Genomic DNA, 17287 nt, shown 5'->3' on the forward strand with positions numbered 1-17287 from the left:
AGTATATGAGAATTCTAGTTTTGGAGCTCAGTAAAGTGAGAATCTAAGCTCAATCTCACAACATTTGTAAAATAAGCCAAAAGTGGTAGTGCAGGTTTGTAAACCCCAGCATTTGGGAGGATGTCATCACCCCAGATAGGGAAAAAAATGACAGATAGCACCAAAGTCCAATTTAGTGAACCAGTGAGTTTATTGAAGTTACTTACAGGAAAATGGGTGCAGGACTACTTAGACTCAGACAGCTACATTGAAAGCACTCCAGCATGAGTGAGACAGCTCACAAAATCTAGGAACCTGAAGCACACTGCACACCTTGCAGGTAGCTCAACAGGTTGGAGAATGTCCTTTCCCGGTGAGGCTCTTCCAGACAGCTCAATTGCTCTTTCCCTCTTTGAGCTGCTTGGCTGCTTTCTGGTTCTTCCAACCGGGTCAGATTGTCTATATGCCCTCCAGGTTGCTGGGCTGGTGATCTGAGAGTCTTTGTAGCTGAGCTAGTCTGAGTATCTCTCAGCAGTCTTTACTATTTGTATACTCTTAGTGAATCTGGACAGTTTCAGAGATTCATGGAAGCTATTTTGAGTTGTTTACTTCCTGTTTTAAAGAGTTTCCAGGCAGGATGGTATGTTTCAACTTCTCTTAGCATATCCTCTTGTTTCTTGCCTTTGTAAACTACGGTCCTAAAAATCTTGTTGTTTCATCTACCTTTTACATCATAAGTCATAAGACGTTTTTTTCTCCAGAGATCGAAGGCTTTTTCTAATATGAAAATGCTACACAGAGAAGGTAGACACAGTGGACCTAGAGACCATTCTGACATGACAGTTTAGCTTGCTTGGTGAATTTCAGGCCAGTGAGAAACCCTAAAAAAAGATGTGTCGTGCCCAATGAAAAACTCAAGATTGTTCTCATTCTTTCTATAGCCTTTTTTTTTTTTAAATAAAGTTCCTTTGGAGCATTAAAAATTCATTTGTCTTTTCTTTAAAGATGCAAAAATTATTTCAATTCAAGGCATTTGTTGAATATCCCCATCTGAACTTAACTGTTTCCTCACCAGTATTGTGTGTGTGTGTGTGTGTGTGTGTGTTGTGTGTGGTTTTTGAGACAGGATTTCTCTATGTAGCTTTGGAGCCTGTCCTGGAACACATTCTGTAGCCCAGGCTGGCCTCAAACTCACAGAGATCCACCTGCCTCTGCCTCCTGAGTGTTGGGATTAAAGGCATGCGCCACTACTTCTCGTTCTCATCAGTATTTTTAATGAGTGAAATTCATGCCATCTTATCCTTTGAATAATGGCTTTTTAAATCTTAATCATTGGTAACTTATTTTGAAAATATACTGTCTTTTAGAAATGTGATTATTTTCTGTTTTACATTATGGTCTATAGAACATCCATAAATATATATACATATATAATATATGTACATGTATTATAAAGTAAATCTTGAACCTTAAATTGTTCAAATATTAAATTAGGCTGGTACTATTTATTAAAAATATCATGCTCCCTTGGTTTAACAAAGGGACATTGTTATCATAATATTGTTTACTTGTTTTTAAACAAATACCACACATGTAATTATAGCAAATATGACAGCTGATTTCAAATATTCTTTAAAATATGTTTATCATGAATATTTCCTTGGATATATTAACCCTTTTTATATCCATATAATGTTAAAAATAGCCTCTCAATTTCTGTGAGAGACTTTCACCTACAATTTTGATTGTGTTTACAATGAATTTATAGTTTATTTGAAGAAAACTAATTTATTACAATATTATATCTTATAGTCCATGAATAAAGCATATTCCTCAATTTGTTTATGTTTTCCTTAAGCTCTCAAGAGTGTTCGTACTTTTCAGGGTAAAAATTTATTTTTCATGTTATTCTATAGATAATAAAAGCATACATTTGAGCAAATATGCTAAGGTTACTTGTTTTTAGGGAGGGAACCATGACAAATCTCTTCCCAGAAGACAGTATGACAGGCAATTGATAGACTAGCATTTTTGTTTCACTTTACAGTTCATTGATTATTTAGTGTTTGGAATTTGTCTTGTTTATTGGTTGTTTATCTTTTTTACCAATGTATTCATTTTTCCAGTAGATTCAGTTTCCTTTTCCTTTCATTGAATAATCATTTTGTATAGTAAACTATGATCTTTTGATAAGTAGATAGTACAGATGTTTCCACCTGTCTTTTGTCTTAATTTCACTTAATAGCTTTGATTTCTAGTTGACAACCATGTTTCTTTTCTAGAATATTTATTCTAGTTCTGGTATAGTTCTTTTTATAAATATAATTTTGCTTTTCAAGATATTTTGTATAAAGTATGAGGAATGTATATGAAATGTTTATTTGTAAAACAGATAATTCTCAATATTGAAACTTACAAATATTTGAAGTTATCAATAAGAACACTAGAGAACAAGAAAATTAATCTTGTCTAAAATTAGGTCAAAATTAGGGTAGATGCTCACTTATTGAATTGAATGTGTTTGTTTCCATTTATCACAGAGAACATGTATGAAGAGCATAGTTTTAGGATACATAAAGATTATTAGAAAAATTATAAATTTTTCTAGTGTAGTGCTTGTATCTATAGTTTATTGAAGATGCAAAATATTAGAAATAAACACTAATTATTTAAAAACAGATAAAGATCACCACAAAATTTACTGTGATTCTACCTTATAATATATTCACACCTCCTACTTTGCCCATATGTAGCACAGGTCTTAAAGCCTAATTTAAAGAGGTAGAAAGAATAGCAGAAAAATATGTAAGAAGGTCTCAGTTCACACCACCACTACCAGCATTGACTGACTGACATCATCAGATGAAGAAATCAATACAGTCACATCCTAATGAAAATCCATTATTAAACTGTGCAAAGCTCAAATTCCTTCCAATAGTTTGTGTTAAGAGGAGAAAAGGTTTTGCTTTTTGTTACTTATTGATAAAAACAATACATGTATATCTTTCAAAAACTGTAATATGATCTGACAAACTCAGCTACCAACCATGTTTTGTCACTAAGCATTGATTTTACTTCCGATATATACATACAGAACGAAATTCTGAAAGTCAACTAAATTGATCAAAGCTAAAATTTGAATATGGTTTAAACAAATTGCCAAACTATTTTCCTCAAAGGGATACCAGTGCTACAGTCATCTGACCAGTGGTGTGCAGTAATGAGACTTTTCCACAGCCTTGATGGCAGGAGAGTAGATAATTATCATTTCCATTTCTCTCATTATAACCAAAGCTACCATGACAACTTAACACTACTCCCGAGGATTAGTTTTAGTTTTTGACTTTCTGAAGAAAATAGCTTCATTCTTGCTAATCCTGCCTTTCTGTTTACTCAGGAGTTTGAGCAACTGTTGCTAACATTTAACAGTTTTATTGTTTCACCAACATGCAGAGAATTATTCTAAGCAATTTTTCAAGGATTACTTTATTGAATTCTTAAATTAGCATTATGTCTGGAAGTTAGGGAAAACTTGGCTAGGATCTTAGGCAAAAGAACAAACTAGGATTTAAATCTAAGAACCTAATATCAAATCCAATAATATTTTACCATATAGCATATTGCTTACAAAGATATTTAGCATCTGTCAATTCCAATGTTATCTATGCTTAAAATTTAGATGATAACAGCAGTGATATGCAGGGGACATGAGAGAGATTAAACAAAGCAATAAATTTGAAGCTTATATCCATGATGGTTAGTATAATCCTAAAAATAACCAGAAGTCATTCTGTTAGTCTACTGTCATCCTAATGTCATGTTTACTTTTCAATGTGTTCATCAATATCTGCTTCACCTATTTACAATAGACCTCACAAACTATAGCACACAAAAAGATTGTCTTATCAATTCTCCTTATAAATGAAGTATTTCTTCACATAATTTTTCTTAATTCAAACTAAAAACAAATATAGTAGAAAAAATTTTATACTAATAAAAATATAGTTTAGTTTGGTTTTAATTTCATTATGTTCTGTTCATATAAATTATAATTACTTGGGGAAGACTTGGTTATATACCTAGTACTAAAGCTGGATAATTTGGTTCTGTGCTTGGCATACACATTTAGTAAATGGGAAGGCATAGGAGGATTGTGCTACTTGTCTTCGATCAGTTGGAGTACATAACTGTGTAAGTGTGGATGAGGCTTCTTTGTGTGCTTGCTTTCGTTATTTTTATATAGTGTCTCATTCTATAGCCCTGGCCACCCTTGAACTTGCACTATGGCCCAGGTTATTTCATGGCAATTCACCTGCATCAAGTATTATAGGTGTGAGATACCACAGCTGGCTTTGGCGTATATTTTTCATTCATAAAAGGCATTAGTGTCTGTAAATTTTTTTAAATGAGTATAACCAAATGATTTATACTATGTTAATTATATCTTAACATGTCATGTATGTGATTTTTAGCATCTTGTTAAATAAATGGATCAGCAAATTGTTATAACATTTCTTTGAACACTTTTGCCATTTTTAATGTATACCATGAGAATTATTTATCTTTTACCTTTTTCCACTTTCAGGTCTCCAGAGCTTTGCCTGAAAAACAAGGAGAACTTGAGGTTCACGTAAAAGATTTCGGGCAACTTGAAGAGGAACTAGATCACCTGCTTCTGTGGATCTCTCCTATTAGAAATCAATTGGAAATTTATAGCCAACCAAGTCAAACAGGACCATTTGACCTGAAGGTGGGTGCCCCTACCTTGACATTTTTATTTCTGGCAGAAAGACTCAATGACTATTGAGTTTCTCATTGGTTACTTTGAATTTTATCACTCCTTTAAGCAGAACTAGGATAATAATATTATGTTCATCACAATAAACCCAGAAATCCTTGAAATGGGATTTACAGAGTAGAAGTTGAAACTGGAAGCTTGTCTAAATTCCAAATGGGCAAGTAGAAGTTCTTTGCTCAGGAGCAGGGTTAGTGGATTAATGAAAACAACTGGGATAAAAGAAGATTTTGGTTAAATGCACAGGGCTCTTCCTGAAGACAGACCAGAGTGGGCAGACAGCATCTGGCAGATGCAGGAGAATGAAGAATCTAATAAAGTTAAAGGGTGATCAGATCTGGAGATGATTGTTGGTAAACTAATTTAACATGGTTCCATTTTGTTTTGTTTTGTTTTATCAGGAAGAATAAAGATAGGGCTAGAGAAATCCCAGAAGTCTTAATAAACTTCAGTCACCATTACCATGAATGCTATTGTGAAAATTATTTCACTAGCATTTTCTGCTTCTTTCCGAATTAACTAGACGTTTCTTTAGCAAATTGATCACTATAATGCTCTCAGATAATTTCTTAGTATGATCCAGTTTCCATCTCTGCTTTAATTGCACTTACAGCTGATACTTATGTAAAGTTGTCATCCTAAACATTTGATAAAGATGTGCTTAAAAGAAGAAATAAAAATAAGAGAGAGATTGAGAAGTTTGTTCCAGTTAAATTGAGTTATATTTACAAAGTACACTGTTTTCCTTTTATTATTATTATTATGTGTTTTAATTTTATACATCAGGTTCCCCTGTCCTCCCCCTCCTGTCCCCACCCTCTCCTTCCCCCCAGCACCTCCCCTCTATTCACATGTCCTCCAGGACCAAGACACCCCTGGGGATTCATTTAAACCTGGTAGATTCAGTACAGGCAGGTCCTGTCACCTCCTTCCAGGCTGAGTATGTGTCCCTGTGTAAGCCCAAGGTTACAAACAGCCAGCTAAGGCACTAAGGACAGGTCCTGGTCCCACAGCCTGGGTGCCTCCCAAACAGATCAAGCTATTCAATTGTCTCACTTATCCAGAGGGCCTGATCCAGCTGGGGGCTCCACAGCCGTTGGTTCATAATTCATGTGCTTCCATTCAATTGGCTACTTGTCCCTGTGCTTTTTGTGGTCTTGGATTCAACAATTCATGCTCTTACAGTCCCTCCTCTTTCTCGACAGTTGGACACCTGGAGCTCCACCTGGGGCCTGGTTGAGGATCTCTGCATCCACTTCCATCAGATATTGGATGAGAGTTCCAAGACGACTGTTAGGGTGTTTAGTCATCTGATCACCAGACTAGGTCAGATCAGGCTTTCTCTCGAACATTGACAGCAGTCTACAGAGGATATATCACTGTGGATTTCTGGGGACCTCTCCAGCATTCTGCCTATTCCTGTTCTCATGTGGTCTTCATATATTATGGTCTGTTATTCCTCATTCTCCCTTTCTGTTCTTGATCCAGCTGGGATCTCCTACATCCCTAAGCTTTCTTTCCCTCAAATCTTGCCCTTCATTACTCCCACTGTCGTCCAGGTTGTTCATGTAGATCTCATCCATTTCTCTGTCATTGGGTGATCCCTGGGTCTTTCCTAGGGTCTCGTTTTCTAGGTAGCCTCCCTGGAGTTGTGTAGCAGTCTAGTCATCTTTGTTTTACATCAAGTATCCTCCTATGAGTGAGTACATGCCATGTTTGTCCTTCTGAGTCTGGGTTACCTCACTCAGGATGATTTTTTCTAGATCCATCCATTTACCTGCAAACTTCATGATGTCATTGTTTTTCTCTGCTGAGTAGTACTCAATTGTGTATATGTGCCGTATTTTCTTTATCCATTCTTCAGTTGAAGGGCATCTAGGTTGTTTCCAGGTTCTGTTTTCCTTTTACCTTGCTTCTTCCTTCCTGATGTTTTTATTGACCACTCTGACAGGTCTGCACTGAGAACACATGGCACTTTCTTTGTAAAGTAAACATCATTTTCCCAGCACAAAACTCAGCCTGTTCAATACTGTCATGGTCCTCAATTCAGTCTGACAATAAAACTCATGAGTAACAATAACTTGTACCCAGTAACAAATTAATATATATAAATTGGACATCCTGACACCAAGATACGGCTTCTGATACTTGAGTCACCCTACCCTTGAGTCATGCATACTGACAAGAGATGGCTAGACAAAGCACATCTTCAATTTAGAGAAGTCACCCATTCTAGAATTTCGTTTTTACATTTAGCTAGTACATAGCATCTTCAGACATAATTGACACTCGTGCAATTACCTGTGTTACATCTCATCAATTCTGGTTGCTACATTACTGAATAAACCAAGGCTATAAGAAAGTACAGATACTTGGTTCAAATGGACCATAACTTGAGCCAGATTACCAATTATGCTTGATCTAGTATTTTCTTTGTCTTTGATTTAATATCACAAAGAAGAAAAGTCACAAATTCTTCCCTCTCAACTAATAATCATGTTTTTGTTTTAACTTTTGTAACCCACATATAAAAGTCTGTTCATCAAAATGGGTCTTTTCAGAAAAAAAAAATCAAGTAGATACTCAGTGAGAGCTTTCTTTGTCCATGGAATATATGTAAGAGAAAGGGCAAACAAAACTCTGTAACAAATAGATCTTGTTGACTCAACCAAAGTGACTTTAGTCTGGTCTGTTCTCTCTCCATCATGTACCCAGTTAGTTCTCAAACACCAAAAAGTCACATCAGCCTTTATCAACAGCACACAGGTTTCTGACAAATAGGTCTTACAGTCTGGAGAGGAGCCTCTCTTTTCTGTGTTAATGAACTTCATTATCAAAGCCACATGTCACTACTCTCACTGCTGTGTGGTGTTTGGGTGTCATTCAATTTACTTCCTACAGCTTAGTTTAAATCACTGAGGGAAAAAAACAAAAACAGCTGCATCTTTCCAAGTAGAGAACTCTTTGGCATATTCTCTGCACATTCTGAGTTTTCAACTTTGAAGTATAGATTTCAGAAATACTCCTTAAGGCCCTTTCTTCTCCTTTGGTTGTATCCAGGACAAAAAGGACATAAGACCATGTATATGCTAACTGGAGAGAGTCTCCCTGAAATCCAAAAACCCTTGGCTTGCAATCAAGAAATTGTGAACTCTGTTAGTAATAATCAATTCTTTATCCATCTATGTCTACTTTCTATTTCTACTCTCTATCTGATAATGATTTATTAAGGTTACACATTTTCTCTTTTTGCTTAAATTATGGATTTCAGCCTTTAAAGCTTGCTCTACACACTTCTGCTTAAAGAAATAAAATGTTTACTTTCAATTTAAAAAAAAATGATAAAATGGGATATTCTTTGCTGCATTTTACTCCCCCCCCCAAAAAAAAAGCTTTTAAATGGTTTGGAGAACATGCCAAATATTTAATACAATCAATTAAACGGCCTTTAAAAAAAATCTCACTTAACAGTCAATGAAAAGAAAATAGATATAAAGACATCTACAGCCTGGCTCTAATTCCTCAGTTTAAAGAAACTTTCTCTTTCTATTTATGGTGGTCATGGATACCTCAGAAGTTAAGGACCTGGGCTCTGCCATTCAGGTCATTCATTGTCTCTGGTCAAACTCCGAGCACCTGTTAGAAAGAAAAAGAAAATATAATGAGCTTCATTTTACCTGCCTGACAATTCATTATTTTTGATGAAATGCAGCAAGCTGTGCAATGAAACCAAAATCAAAAACAAGAAAGGAAGGAAGGAAAGAATGAAAGAAGAAAGAGAAGGATGGAAAGCCTCCAGGGCTCTGTTCTAACACATTGTTTATGCTAGAGTGGAAATTGACTGCACATCACTTGGTTTGTGCGATTTACTCCCGAAATACTCCTATTCAGGAAATCCTGCAAATAGCAGTATTTATCTTGAAAATCACCTCACAGAACCCTTAGCAAGCTGAGAAACATAATCAATGAGATCGTGATGTAAAGGGTGAAAATGAGGCATAATCACAGCCCTTTCCCATCAGTCAGCCCACTAGAAGGCATGCCTTTGAATTTTTCTTTTCAAATGTACTCTCAATTTAGACATAAACTATGTTGATTTCAAATTTCACAAATGATAATTGAATGCTAAGATCCAGGGACCAGTTTGGAATTTATATAAAGGGCCTTATGCTTTTAATCTTTAATGAAAGCTTTCAATAATGAGCTAGAGGTAGACAGTTTATCTGGCATATAAGAGCCTAACTACCTCTATCCAAACTTTTTATTGAAATAGGAGTTAGGGGAAATACGTAATTCTCTCTGTTAAAGCTTAGTAAATGGGTTATTTCCATACTGACAACAGAGATGGTGTTTCCTCCCTCAAGAATGGATTTTGGTCTGTGGTCTCCAAATAAACCCAACCATATTAGGAATGTAATTGTCTGTAATGTCAAATCTGCAGACCAATAACAAAATCCAAATAACTGACCACTACAGTGCTCATATTACAGTGAGTATTGCCAAAGGAAAATAGTAGTGGACAATTTAACAGGCAAGGGTTCTTCATCCAAAATTTGTACAATGAAAGTAAGAAATTGAACTTAATTATGTTCAAACAAGACAGGAGAGGATTGGCGATGTGGCTCAATTGAGAATTACTTATCATTTACTATCAGGCATGGAAGCAAATGCCAGGAATCCAGCACCCAGGAGGTAGAAACCAAAGACTTTGGAGTTCAAGATCATTCTCAACTACATAGTGAGTTTGAGGCCAGCCTGAGCTGCCTGAGAGCCTGTCTCAAAAAGAAAACAAACAAAACCCCACAAAATTAAATATATATATATATATATATATATATATATATATATATATATGTGTGTGTGTGTGTGTGTGTGTGTGTGTGTGTGTGTGTGTGTATGTATGTATGTATGTATGTATGTATGTATGTATGTATGTATGTATTGGGTCTTTGATGTCCTAGATGAGTTAGTAGAAAAATACCTGAGGGTTTCTAGGGGAGGCAGATGAAAGTAATTAGGCCACCTATGTTTGGTTTTGTGACAGTATTACTTTTCCTTCACAAAATAAACCCTATAGGTGGCATATGTTATATACAAAGTTTATTCCTATTGTCCTTTTCATTCCCAATCATTTATTTATGTATGTTTCACTATTATTTATTAGCCATTATTTTAATTATTTTTGTTTATTTTTCTAAGACAATCAATGATCAGTTTAGCTTTAAACTATCACACACCAGCATCTTCTAACACTGTTACATTAACTTTTCCTGGTGAAAGTGCATTAAACCCAGATGCACACAATAGGCAATCCCAAACCCAACTTGGGAGTTTCTTGGGCTTGATTACAAAGCACAAGTGAGGGCTTACATATGGGGATATGGGTGACCCCAAAACAGGGGCTTCCTTCTGGATGAGCTACAGAGTTCCACCTAATCATAGATGGAAACATTCTGGAAGATACAGTGTGGAGTCCTGTTTTCAATTAACCTTCCACTTTTCAACATGGTCTGTCTCCTAATACATTTGTTGCTGGTGGGAAAGCAAGTAAATGATGGAGGGTCTCCTGACCCTCCCTTGGGACTATCAACCATTACAAAACATTTGGCAACCACTTTATTGTTCTGCTCTAGTTGTAATTTACTGAAGGTACATTCTAAGATCAAATCTCAGTAAGACTCAGAGAGAGACAGAGAGACAAAGACAGACAGAGACAGGGAGAGAGAAAGACACAAAGACAGAGATAGAAAATAGAGCACAAGCTAGCAAATTTCATGAATACAGGTGATATTACCTCTTCAGTATGAAACTTCAAACCATTTGCCAGTATTTCTGGAGGAAACTTCTAATATTTTCTTTTAGACTCATCCATGATTTCACAGAGGCTGAAGGCCAGTATTTGCCAGAGGGAATGAGGCTATGCAGCAGATATATTGGTCTATCCAGAGACCCTCTGAAGGCATAAAATATCCATTATTTATGGTATAGTTTATGGAAATGTCCCTTTAAGCCCTGAACTTGTATTCTGAAGAAACAAGGCTCAGATCCAGAGCTGGCAGGTCACTGCTGGGAAGAGTAAACTCATTGGCAGAAGTAAATCCAGAACAAAGGAAACACAGCCACACCTTTTGCAGCCCAGATTCATTGCACACTTCTAGGACAGCAGGCAAGAATAAACCAATTTTCTTCCAATCCCTGCAGTACCTGCCTGAGATACAACCAATGCCCCCAATTCACCTAGAAACATGGACACTGTAGCATAGCTTGACCTTATATTATATATACTAGCACACAACCCTGTGGGAACAATACTATGAAAATTAGATGTTCCCTTTGTCCCCTGGAGACTCCATTGCACAAATGTTTAATCCTCTGCAAGAGCCTGGAGTCTCCTGTCATAGATGTGGACATGAAAATAAAGATCCTGATCTTCCACCTCAGTTCCCACCTCTCCAAACAAGAAGCAGGGAAGTCACTGTCAGAAAACAAATCCAGTGACAGACAATAGCAGAGAGTCGGGAGAGTTTCCTCATTCTGTTACTCAACTAGTCCTTATAAAATAATGAACTTTTCCAGACTGGAAGCTGGAGATTCTTCAGGGGAGAATTCTTAGAACAGATCATGCAAATGTATTTTGAATTAGCACTTTGTTGACAAAGAAAAATCTACTATAATTTTTGTGATATGTAAAAATACCAGTGTTCCCTGTTGAGCCCTAGAAGAGGGCTCCAAAAAATACCCTTCTCCTACAGTGATATTCAAATCAGTTTCTATGACTAATTTAGAAAATAGGATATCTCCCCATATATTGCCACCCCTGGAGTTTTAAACTTGATGTTTAAAAGGTATTTTCTATGCATATTGTATATACTGTGTATACTGTGTATACTGTCTGTTTTTTTTTTTTTCTTTAACTTGACACAGCCTAGAAATTTATGTGGGAAGAAAGAACCTCAATATAGAAAATGCTTCCATTAGTTTGGTCTTTCGGCAAGTCCATGGGGCATTTTCATAATTAGTGACTGACTGGAGAAGGTTCAGCCCACTGTGGGCTGTACCACCCCTTGAGAGAAGGTTCTAGGATATATATATATATATATGGTAGCTGAGGGAGAGCCTGGGAGCAAGTCAGTAGGTAGTGTTATTCAGTAGTTCTGCTTCAGCTCCTGCCCCCAGGTTCCCATATCAAGCTACTGCCCTGGCTTCCCTTCTATGTAACTTGTAACCTGAATAATCACTTTCCTCCATGAAGTTGTTTTTCGTGGGTGTTTATCACAGGAACAGAAATTCTCTCTCTCTCTCTCTCTCTCTCTCTCTCTCTCTCTCTCTCTCTCTCTCTCTCTCTCTCTGTGTGTGTGTGTGTGTGTGTGTGTGTGTGTGTGTGTGTGTGTTTATAGTAGACTATGAGAGAGAGTGGAAGGGGACAGAGGAGTAGGAGAGAGAGAAAGTAGGGTGGAAATACTGTAAATAAAATTAGTATGAAATTCTCAAAAATATAATTAAAAGTAAAATAAAAAAGTATAGCTTTACTCTTAGAAATGTATCCAATGTGATCCAAACACCATAGTAACACATTATCTAGCATTGTTAAGTATATACATATTGACTCATATAACAGCACTTTTTTTTTTAAGTTTTTTGAGACAGGGTTTCTCTGTGTAGCTTTGTGCCTTTCCTGGAACTCACTCTGTAGACTAGGCTGGCCTCGAACTCACAGAGATCTGCCAGCCTCTGCCTCCCGAGTGCTGGGCTTAAAGGCGTGTGCCACCATTGCCTGGTCACAGAGATCCCTATGCCTCTGCTGCTATTAAAGGGGTGATCTGCTTCAATTCATTCTCAAAGCAAAAGCAAGTAAGAAAGCCATCACCACTTGTGGGCTCATCAGGAAGTAACCTTGTCAGTTAGTGCCTGGCTTTGGCCTCATTTCTAGAGTGTGCAGTTGTCTTTCTGGGAACAAGCTCTCTTTTACTTGGCCTTTTCTATCCCAGTTCTGATTGTTCTTCCTCCTCCTAAAATATGTTTGTAAATCCACTTGATAATAGGGATGAAGAGAGGGCATCTTTAGGTTTTGGATTTTCTGTTATAATAGGCTCTATTAAATGTTAATATTATTAGAGTATATTAAATTAATTAAATATAATTAAATAGAGTATATTAAAGTTCCTTTTTAAATTCAGATTTTATAAATATGATATAGTATAATAAATCATGAATATTCCTTCTATAATTTTATCCATGTCAAAAAACATCTCCAATAGACTGAATCATAAGGCCGAGTAGTTTATCACATACAAGGAAATCTTCTATTTTGACATCAACTTGCTTTGGGAAATCTTCATTAGTTATAAAATTATTGTTGCTTTATTTCCTATTTTCTTTGTGTTGTTTCATATTGCCCACAAGTATATATTCCAACATTTTATATGTATTGTTTAAGCACATATGAAATTTGCTTGTACAAATCCCCCAATGAACATTAATGACATCTCTATCCAGTTAACAAGCCATATGTTGATTGACTTTGATGTCTTATGTTAACGAGCACTCTCAATTTACTTAGAGTAGCTACAATGTATAAATGGACTCAATGTATGAAGTATAATCAATGCCAACATATGCTGTATTGTGTAGTGAGTGCTCTAAAAGGGTGCCATAATAGGCCGAGAGCATGAATCCTGACCTAGCCAAGACATTGTGGCTCCTCAAGGAACTTTCATCAATAGTAGGAAGGTATTTTATTTGGTCCCTGTAACTTTTCATTGTATCATCAACATTCTTCAATCAATCAGGGGGGGGAGGGGGGTCCCAACTCACTGTCTTTTTAACTTACACTCTGCTTGTGAATGAGAATGAGTCTTTCAAGTGTCCCAGAATCATTTGCCTTCCCTTTGTACACACTTTTAACTAGATTATTTCCAGGTTTCTCCATTGGTTACCTATCTCTTTCAAAAACTGAGACAAATGCACTTTACAGCTTAGAAACATGACTCTTCTCTACATGACCAACTGATTCTAGTTTTAAGGGTGTAACCTGTAACCCTCAAGACTAATCTTCAACAATGATATACCATTTGTCCTTAATAGCAAATAATCTTAGAAAGTAGTTCACTTTTATGAGAAACTATAGCACAGTTACAGATTTCAAAATGTGGTTTCTGTTTTAAAATCTATTTTACAGTATGTAAGGATGACAAAAAGGTTGTGTGTTTGTTTCATAAGCCCTTTGGCAATTACTACAGTGTTCTACCAATTTAGGAACCCCAGGCTCTGGGCTTGTCTCTGCCTTTTGTTTTCTAGCCTCATTTGAAATAACTATTTAGAAAGTTTTAATTTAATTTTATTTTCACACCTTATTTTTTTGTATGAACCCAAAACTGTTTAATTTCAGTTCAGGTGTACCTATAGTAGCTGGCTAGTTTTATGAGTACCCTTAGATGTAATTTATCTGAATGTGGAGAGTTAATCCTTAGCAGACTGGGGCCTCTAATCTCTATACTCCTCTTGGGCACTACTTCTTGTCAGTACTATTTGTTCTGTTCTTTGCAGTTAGAATATTATTCCTCTTGACATATGAGAAATAAACCCAACAGTATTAAATGTCCCAGTTTTAATTTTCCCTCACCAATATTAAACAATTTTCTTCCAAAGAAGACTTATCCTATTCTACATCATTATTTTCTCCAAATGTAACTTAAAGTCATTTTGTCACCCTGCAACTTTTATTGCTTCCTTCATATCATACTTTTACTGCACAGTAGAATTTTATCTTTTTTAGTGATCTTTCACTGCTCCATTAAAAGTAATCATAGGTAATGATACTTTGCAGGAAGTTAATGTGAGAACATCAGAAGGAAAGTTATCATTTAAAAATGTAAACTATAGAATTCTCTACCCTGAACTGGGATACTGTCCCTTTATGAATATGAGCAAAGGAGAAAAATTCAAACATTTTCAAGAGTTTTCAAACATTTTCTGTGTAACTGAATAAATGAACCACTTTGATTACCACCCTATTGCCCAAGGGGTGGCTTTGATAGGCATACAGGATATAGAGTAGAAAAATAATTGGATTTTATATGAAGGTTTGAGTTTACAAATTATCACCTCTGTGAGTTCATATACATTAATAAATTATATATATATATATATATACATATACACATATAAATGTATATATGTATATACATGCAGTTGCAAATTATAATATTCAATACTGTACAATTTTTATAACTATATCTCAAAGATTCAGGCACTATTCTAAATTGTCTTAGAAGGCTGTATCCACAAAGCTGTTTACTTATAAAGATTTATCACTGAAAGGTACATGGTATATTTTTATGTATGGAAGAGAAATACAATTTGGAGTTAACATTTATCCATCCCCCCTCCATTATGTGCTACCTAGAATTATACTTCTCAAAGTTGAAAGTCATGGAATAACCCAGGAATGTTGTAAACATACTTCACTGGTGGTACTGATAATGCTAGTCTAGGGATTCATGTGTTGATTGTGCTGGCTATCTTTTTTGTCACTTTGACATATGCTATGATCAAGAAGGAACATCACTTAAGAAAAATGCCTTCATAAGATCATGGAGTAAGCAAGTCTGTGGGGCCATTTTCTTGATCAATGATTGATGGTGGAGGGCTCATCCCACTGTGTTTGATACCAACCCCAGGCAAGTAGTCCTAGATTATGTAAAAAGTTAGGCTGAGAAAGCCATGAGGAGCAAGTCACTAAGTAGCATTCCTCCATAACTTCTGCTTCAGTTCCTTCCTCCAGGTTTCTGCCTTGAGTTCCTGATGACTCCCCCCAACCCCCTATGATGGACTGTGATCAGGACACATACACCAAATAAACCTTTTTCTTCCCATCTTGCTTTGGTCATGATCTTTATCACAGGAACAAAAAGCAAGCTAGGATATTGATTGACTCCATTATGGACTTTTAAGTAGGGAAATGGCCACATCTATTTTTTCTAATCTTGGTGAAGTTTTCATTAACAATAAGCAGGTTCTCCACAATTCCTCTTTGGTCCCCACAACTCTCTCCCTCATTAGGCAGTGAGGAAAAAAGTCTTGTCCTGAATTACCAATTTTTCCAATATTATAATGTGGGCCAGTATCTCTTAGATAAATAGTCACTTTTTTCTGATTCCTTTTTTCCCCTCCTGCTACTCTACAGGATGGTATGCTAATTGATAGGAGAGGTAAAAGTGTATCTTATACAGTGCATAACAAACAAATTAAGGTGCTTTTTACACTTCTACGGTTCTCTTTTCTATGTAATGTCTTCCAGGCTGACCTAGTAGATATAAGATTGTATTTTTGTCAGAAAATTTTATTAATTGCTCAGTAAACTAATGGTTATAAAGGAATCTGTAAATCTAGAAGTTACCACTGAAGAACAATTAAAATTCTAAATACAATATTATTGGCCAGGCAGTGGTGGCACACACCTTTTATCACAGCACTCTGGACACAGAGGCAGGCAGATTTCTGAGTTCAAGGCCAGCCTGGGCTACAGAGCAAGTTCTAAGACAGCCAAGTCTACATGGAAAAGCACTGTCTCAATAACACAAAGAAAAAAATATAATTCATCTAAAATCAGTCATACTGTCATTATAGTAAGAATGTCTGCCAAGAAGTTACAGCAACATAAAGCCTAACTTTATGGTTTTTTTTTTGTTTTTGTTTTTTTTATTTTGTGAGTTATGGGGGGGGTGGATTTAGTGTTTACAGGAAGAAGACTCATGTGTTCTGTGTGACAAAAAAAAGCAACCAAATTAATTATGCTCATATTCTATGTGACTTGAAAAGTCAAAAAGCACACACACACACACACACACACACACACACACAATGTATATGTATAATTTAAATATTTTGAGCATATATTTTTATTTATAATAAAATAATGTACTTTAACTTTTTTACTGGCTTTTGGGACACTACTCCTCATACTGGGTCACCTTGACCAGCCTTAATACATGAGAAAGTGCTTAGTCTTACTGCAACTTTGATATGGCATGGTTTGTTGATACTCATGGCCGACCTGCCCTTTCCTGAACAGAAATAGATTAGGAGTGGATTGTGGGTGGGAAGAGAGACACTGTTGTGGGAGGGGCTGGGAGGAGAGGAGTGAGCGGAAACTATGGCTGGGATGTAAAATTAATTAATTCATTGATTATAAAACAAATACTTTTAAGTAATATGTTAGTGCTTAGTTGGCAAATTAAAAAATTATTCGAAATTAAGCATTCACTCACCTTTGAAAATCTAAAAAATTACCAAAAATAAAAGGTAAAACATTAAAGATAATGAAACTTGTAAGATTCTGAAAAAAGTAAGAATATTAGGGAGTGCTAAATATATTGAAATTTAGAGTAAGCTTCTATTTAATTAATATGAAAATATATTATAAGTCACATTAATCTTTACAATGAACCAAAGATAAATTTAATGTCTTGAATGTGGTGCTTTGGAAATACCATAAAGAAAAGCCAAGCATAC

The 17287-nt window shown here is 35.8% G+C and overlaps 1 protein-coding gene across 4 annotated transcripts in view; it reads left to right on the plus strand.

Annotated features, from left to right (window-relative positions):
* Dmd (dystrophin) overlaps positions 1-17287 on the plus strand; it is a 1920150-nt gene that overhangs the window by 1196671 nt on the left and 706192 nt on the right. For all 4 annotated transcript variants that reach the window (XM_036174407.1, XM_036174408.1, XM_036174405.1 and 1 more), the window contains one exon: positions 4565-4729. In XM_036174407.1, coding sequence (XP_036030300.1) covers positions 4565-4729 — 165 coding nt within the window. The remainder of the gene's footprint in view (positions 1-4564; positions 4730-17287) is intronic.

Source organism: Onychomys torridus, chromosome X (assembly GCF_903995425.1).
Source record: "Onychomys torridus chromosome X, mOncTor1.1, whole genome shotgun sequence".
Classification (NCBI taxonomy): Eukaryota; Metazoa; Chordata; class Mammalia; order Rodentia; family Cricetidae; genus Onychomys; species Onychomys torridus.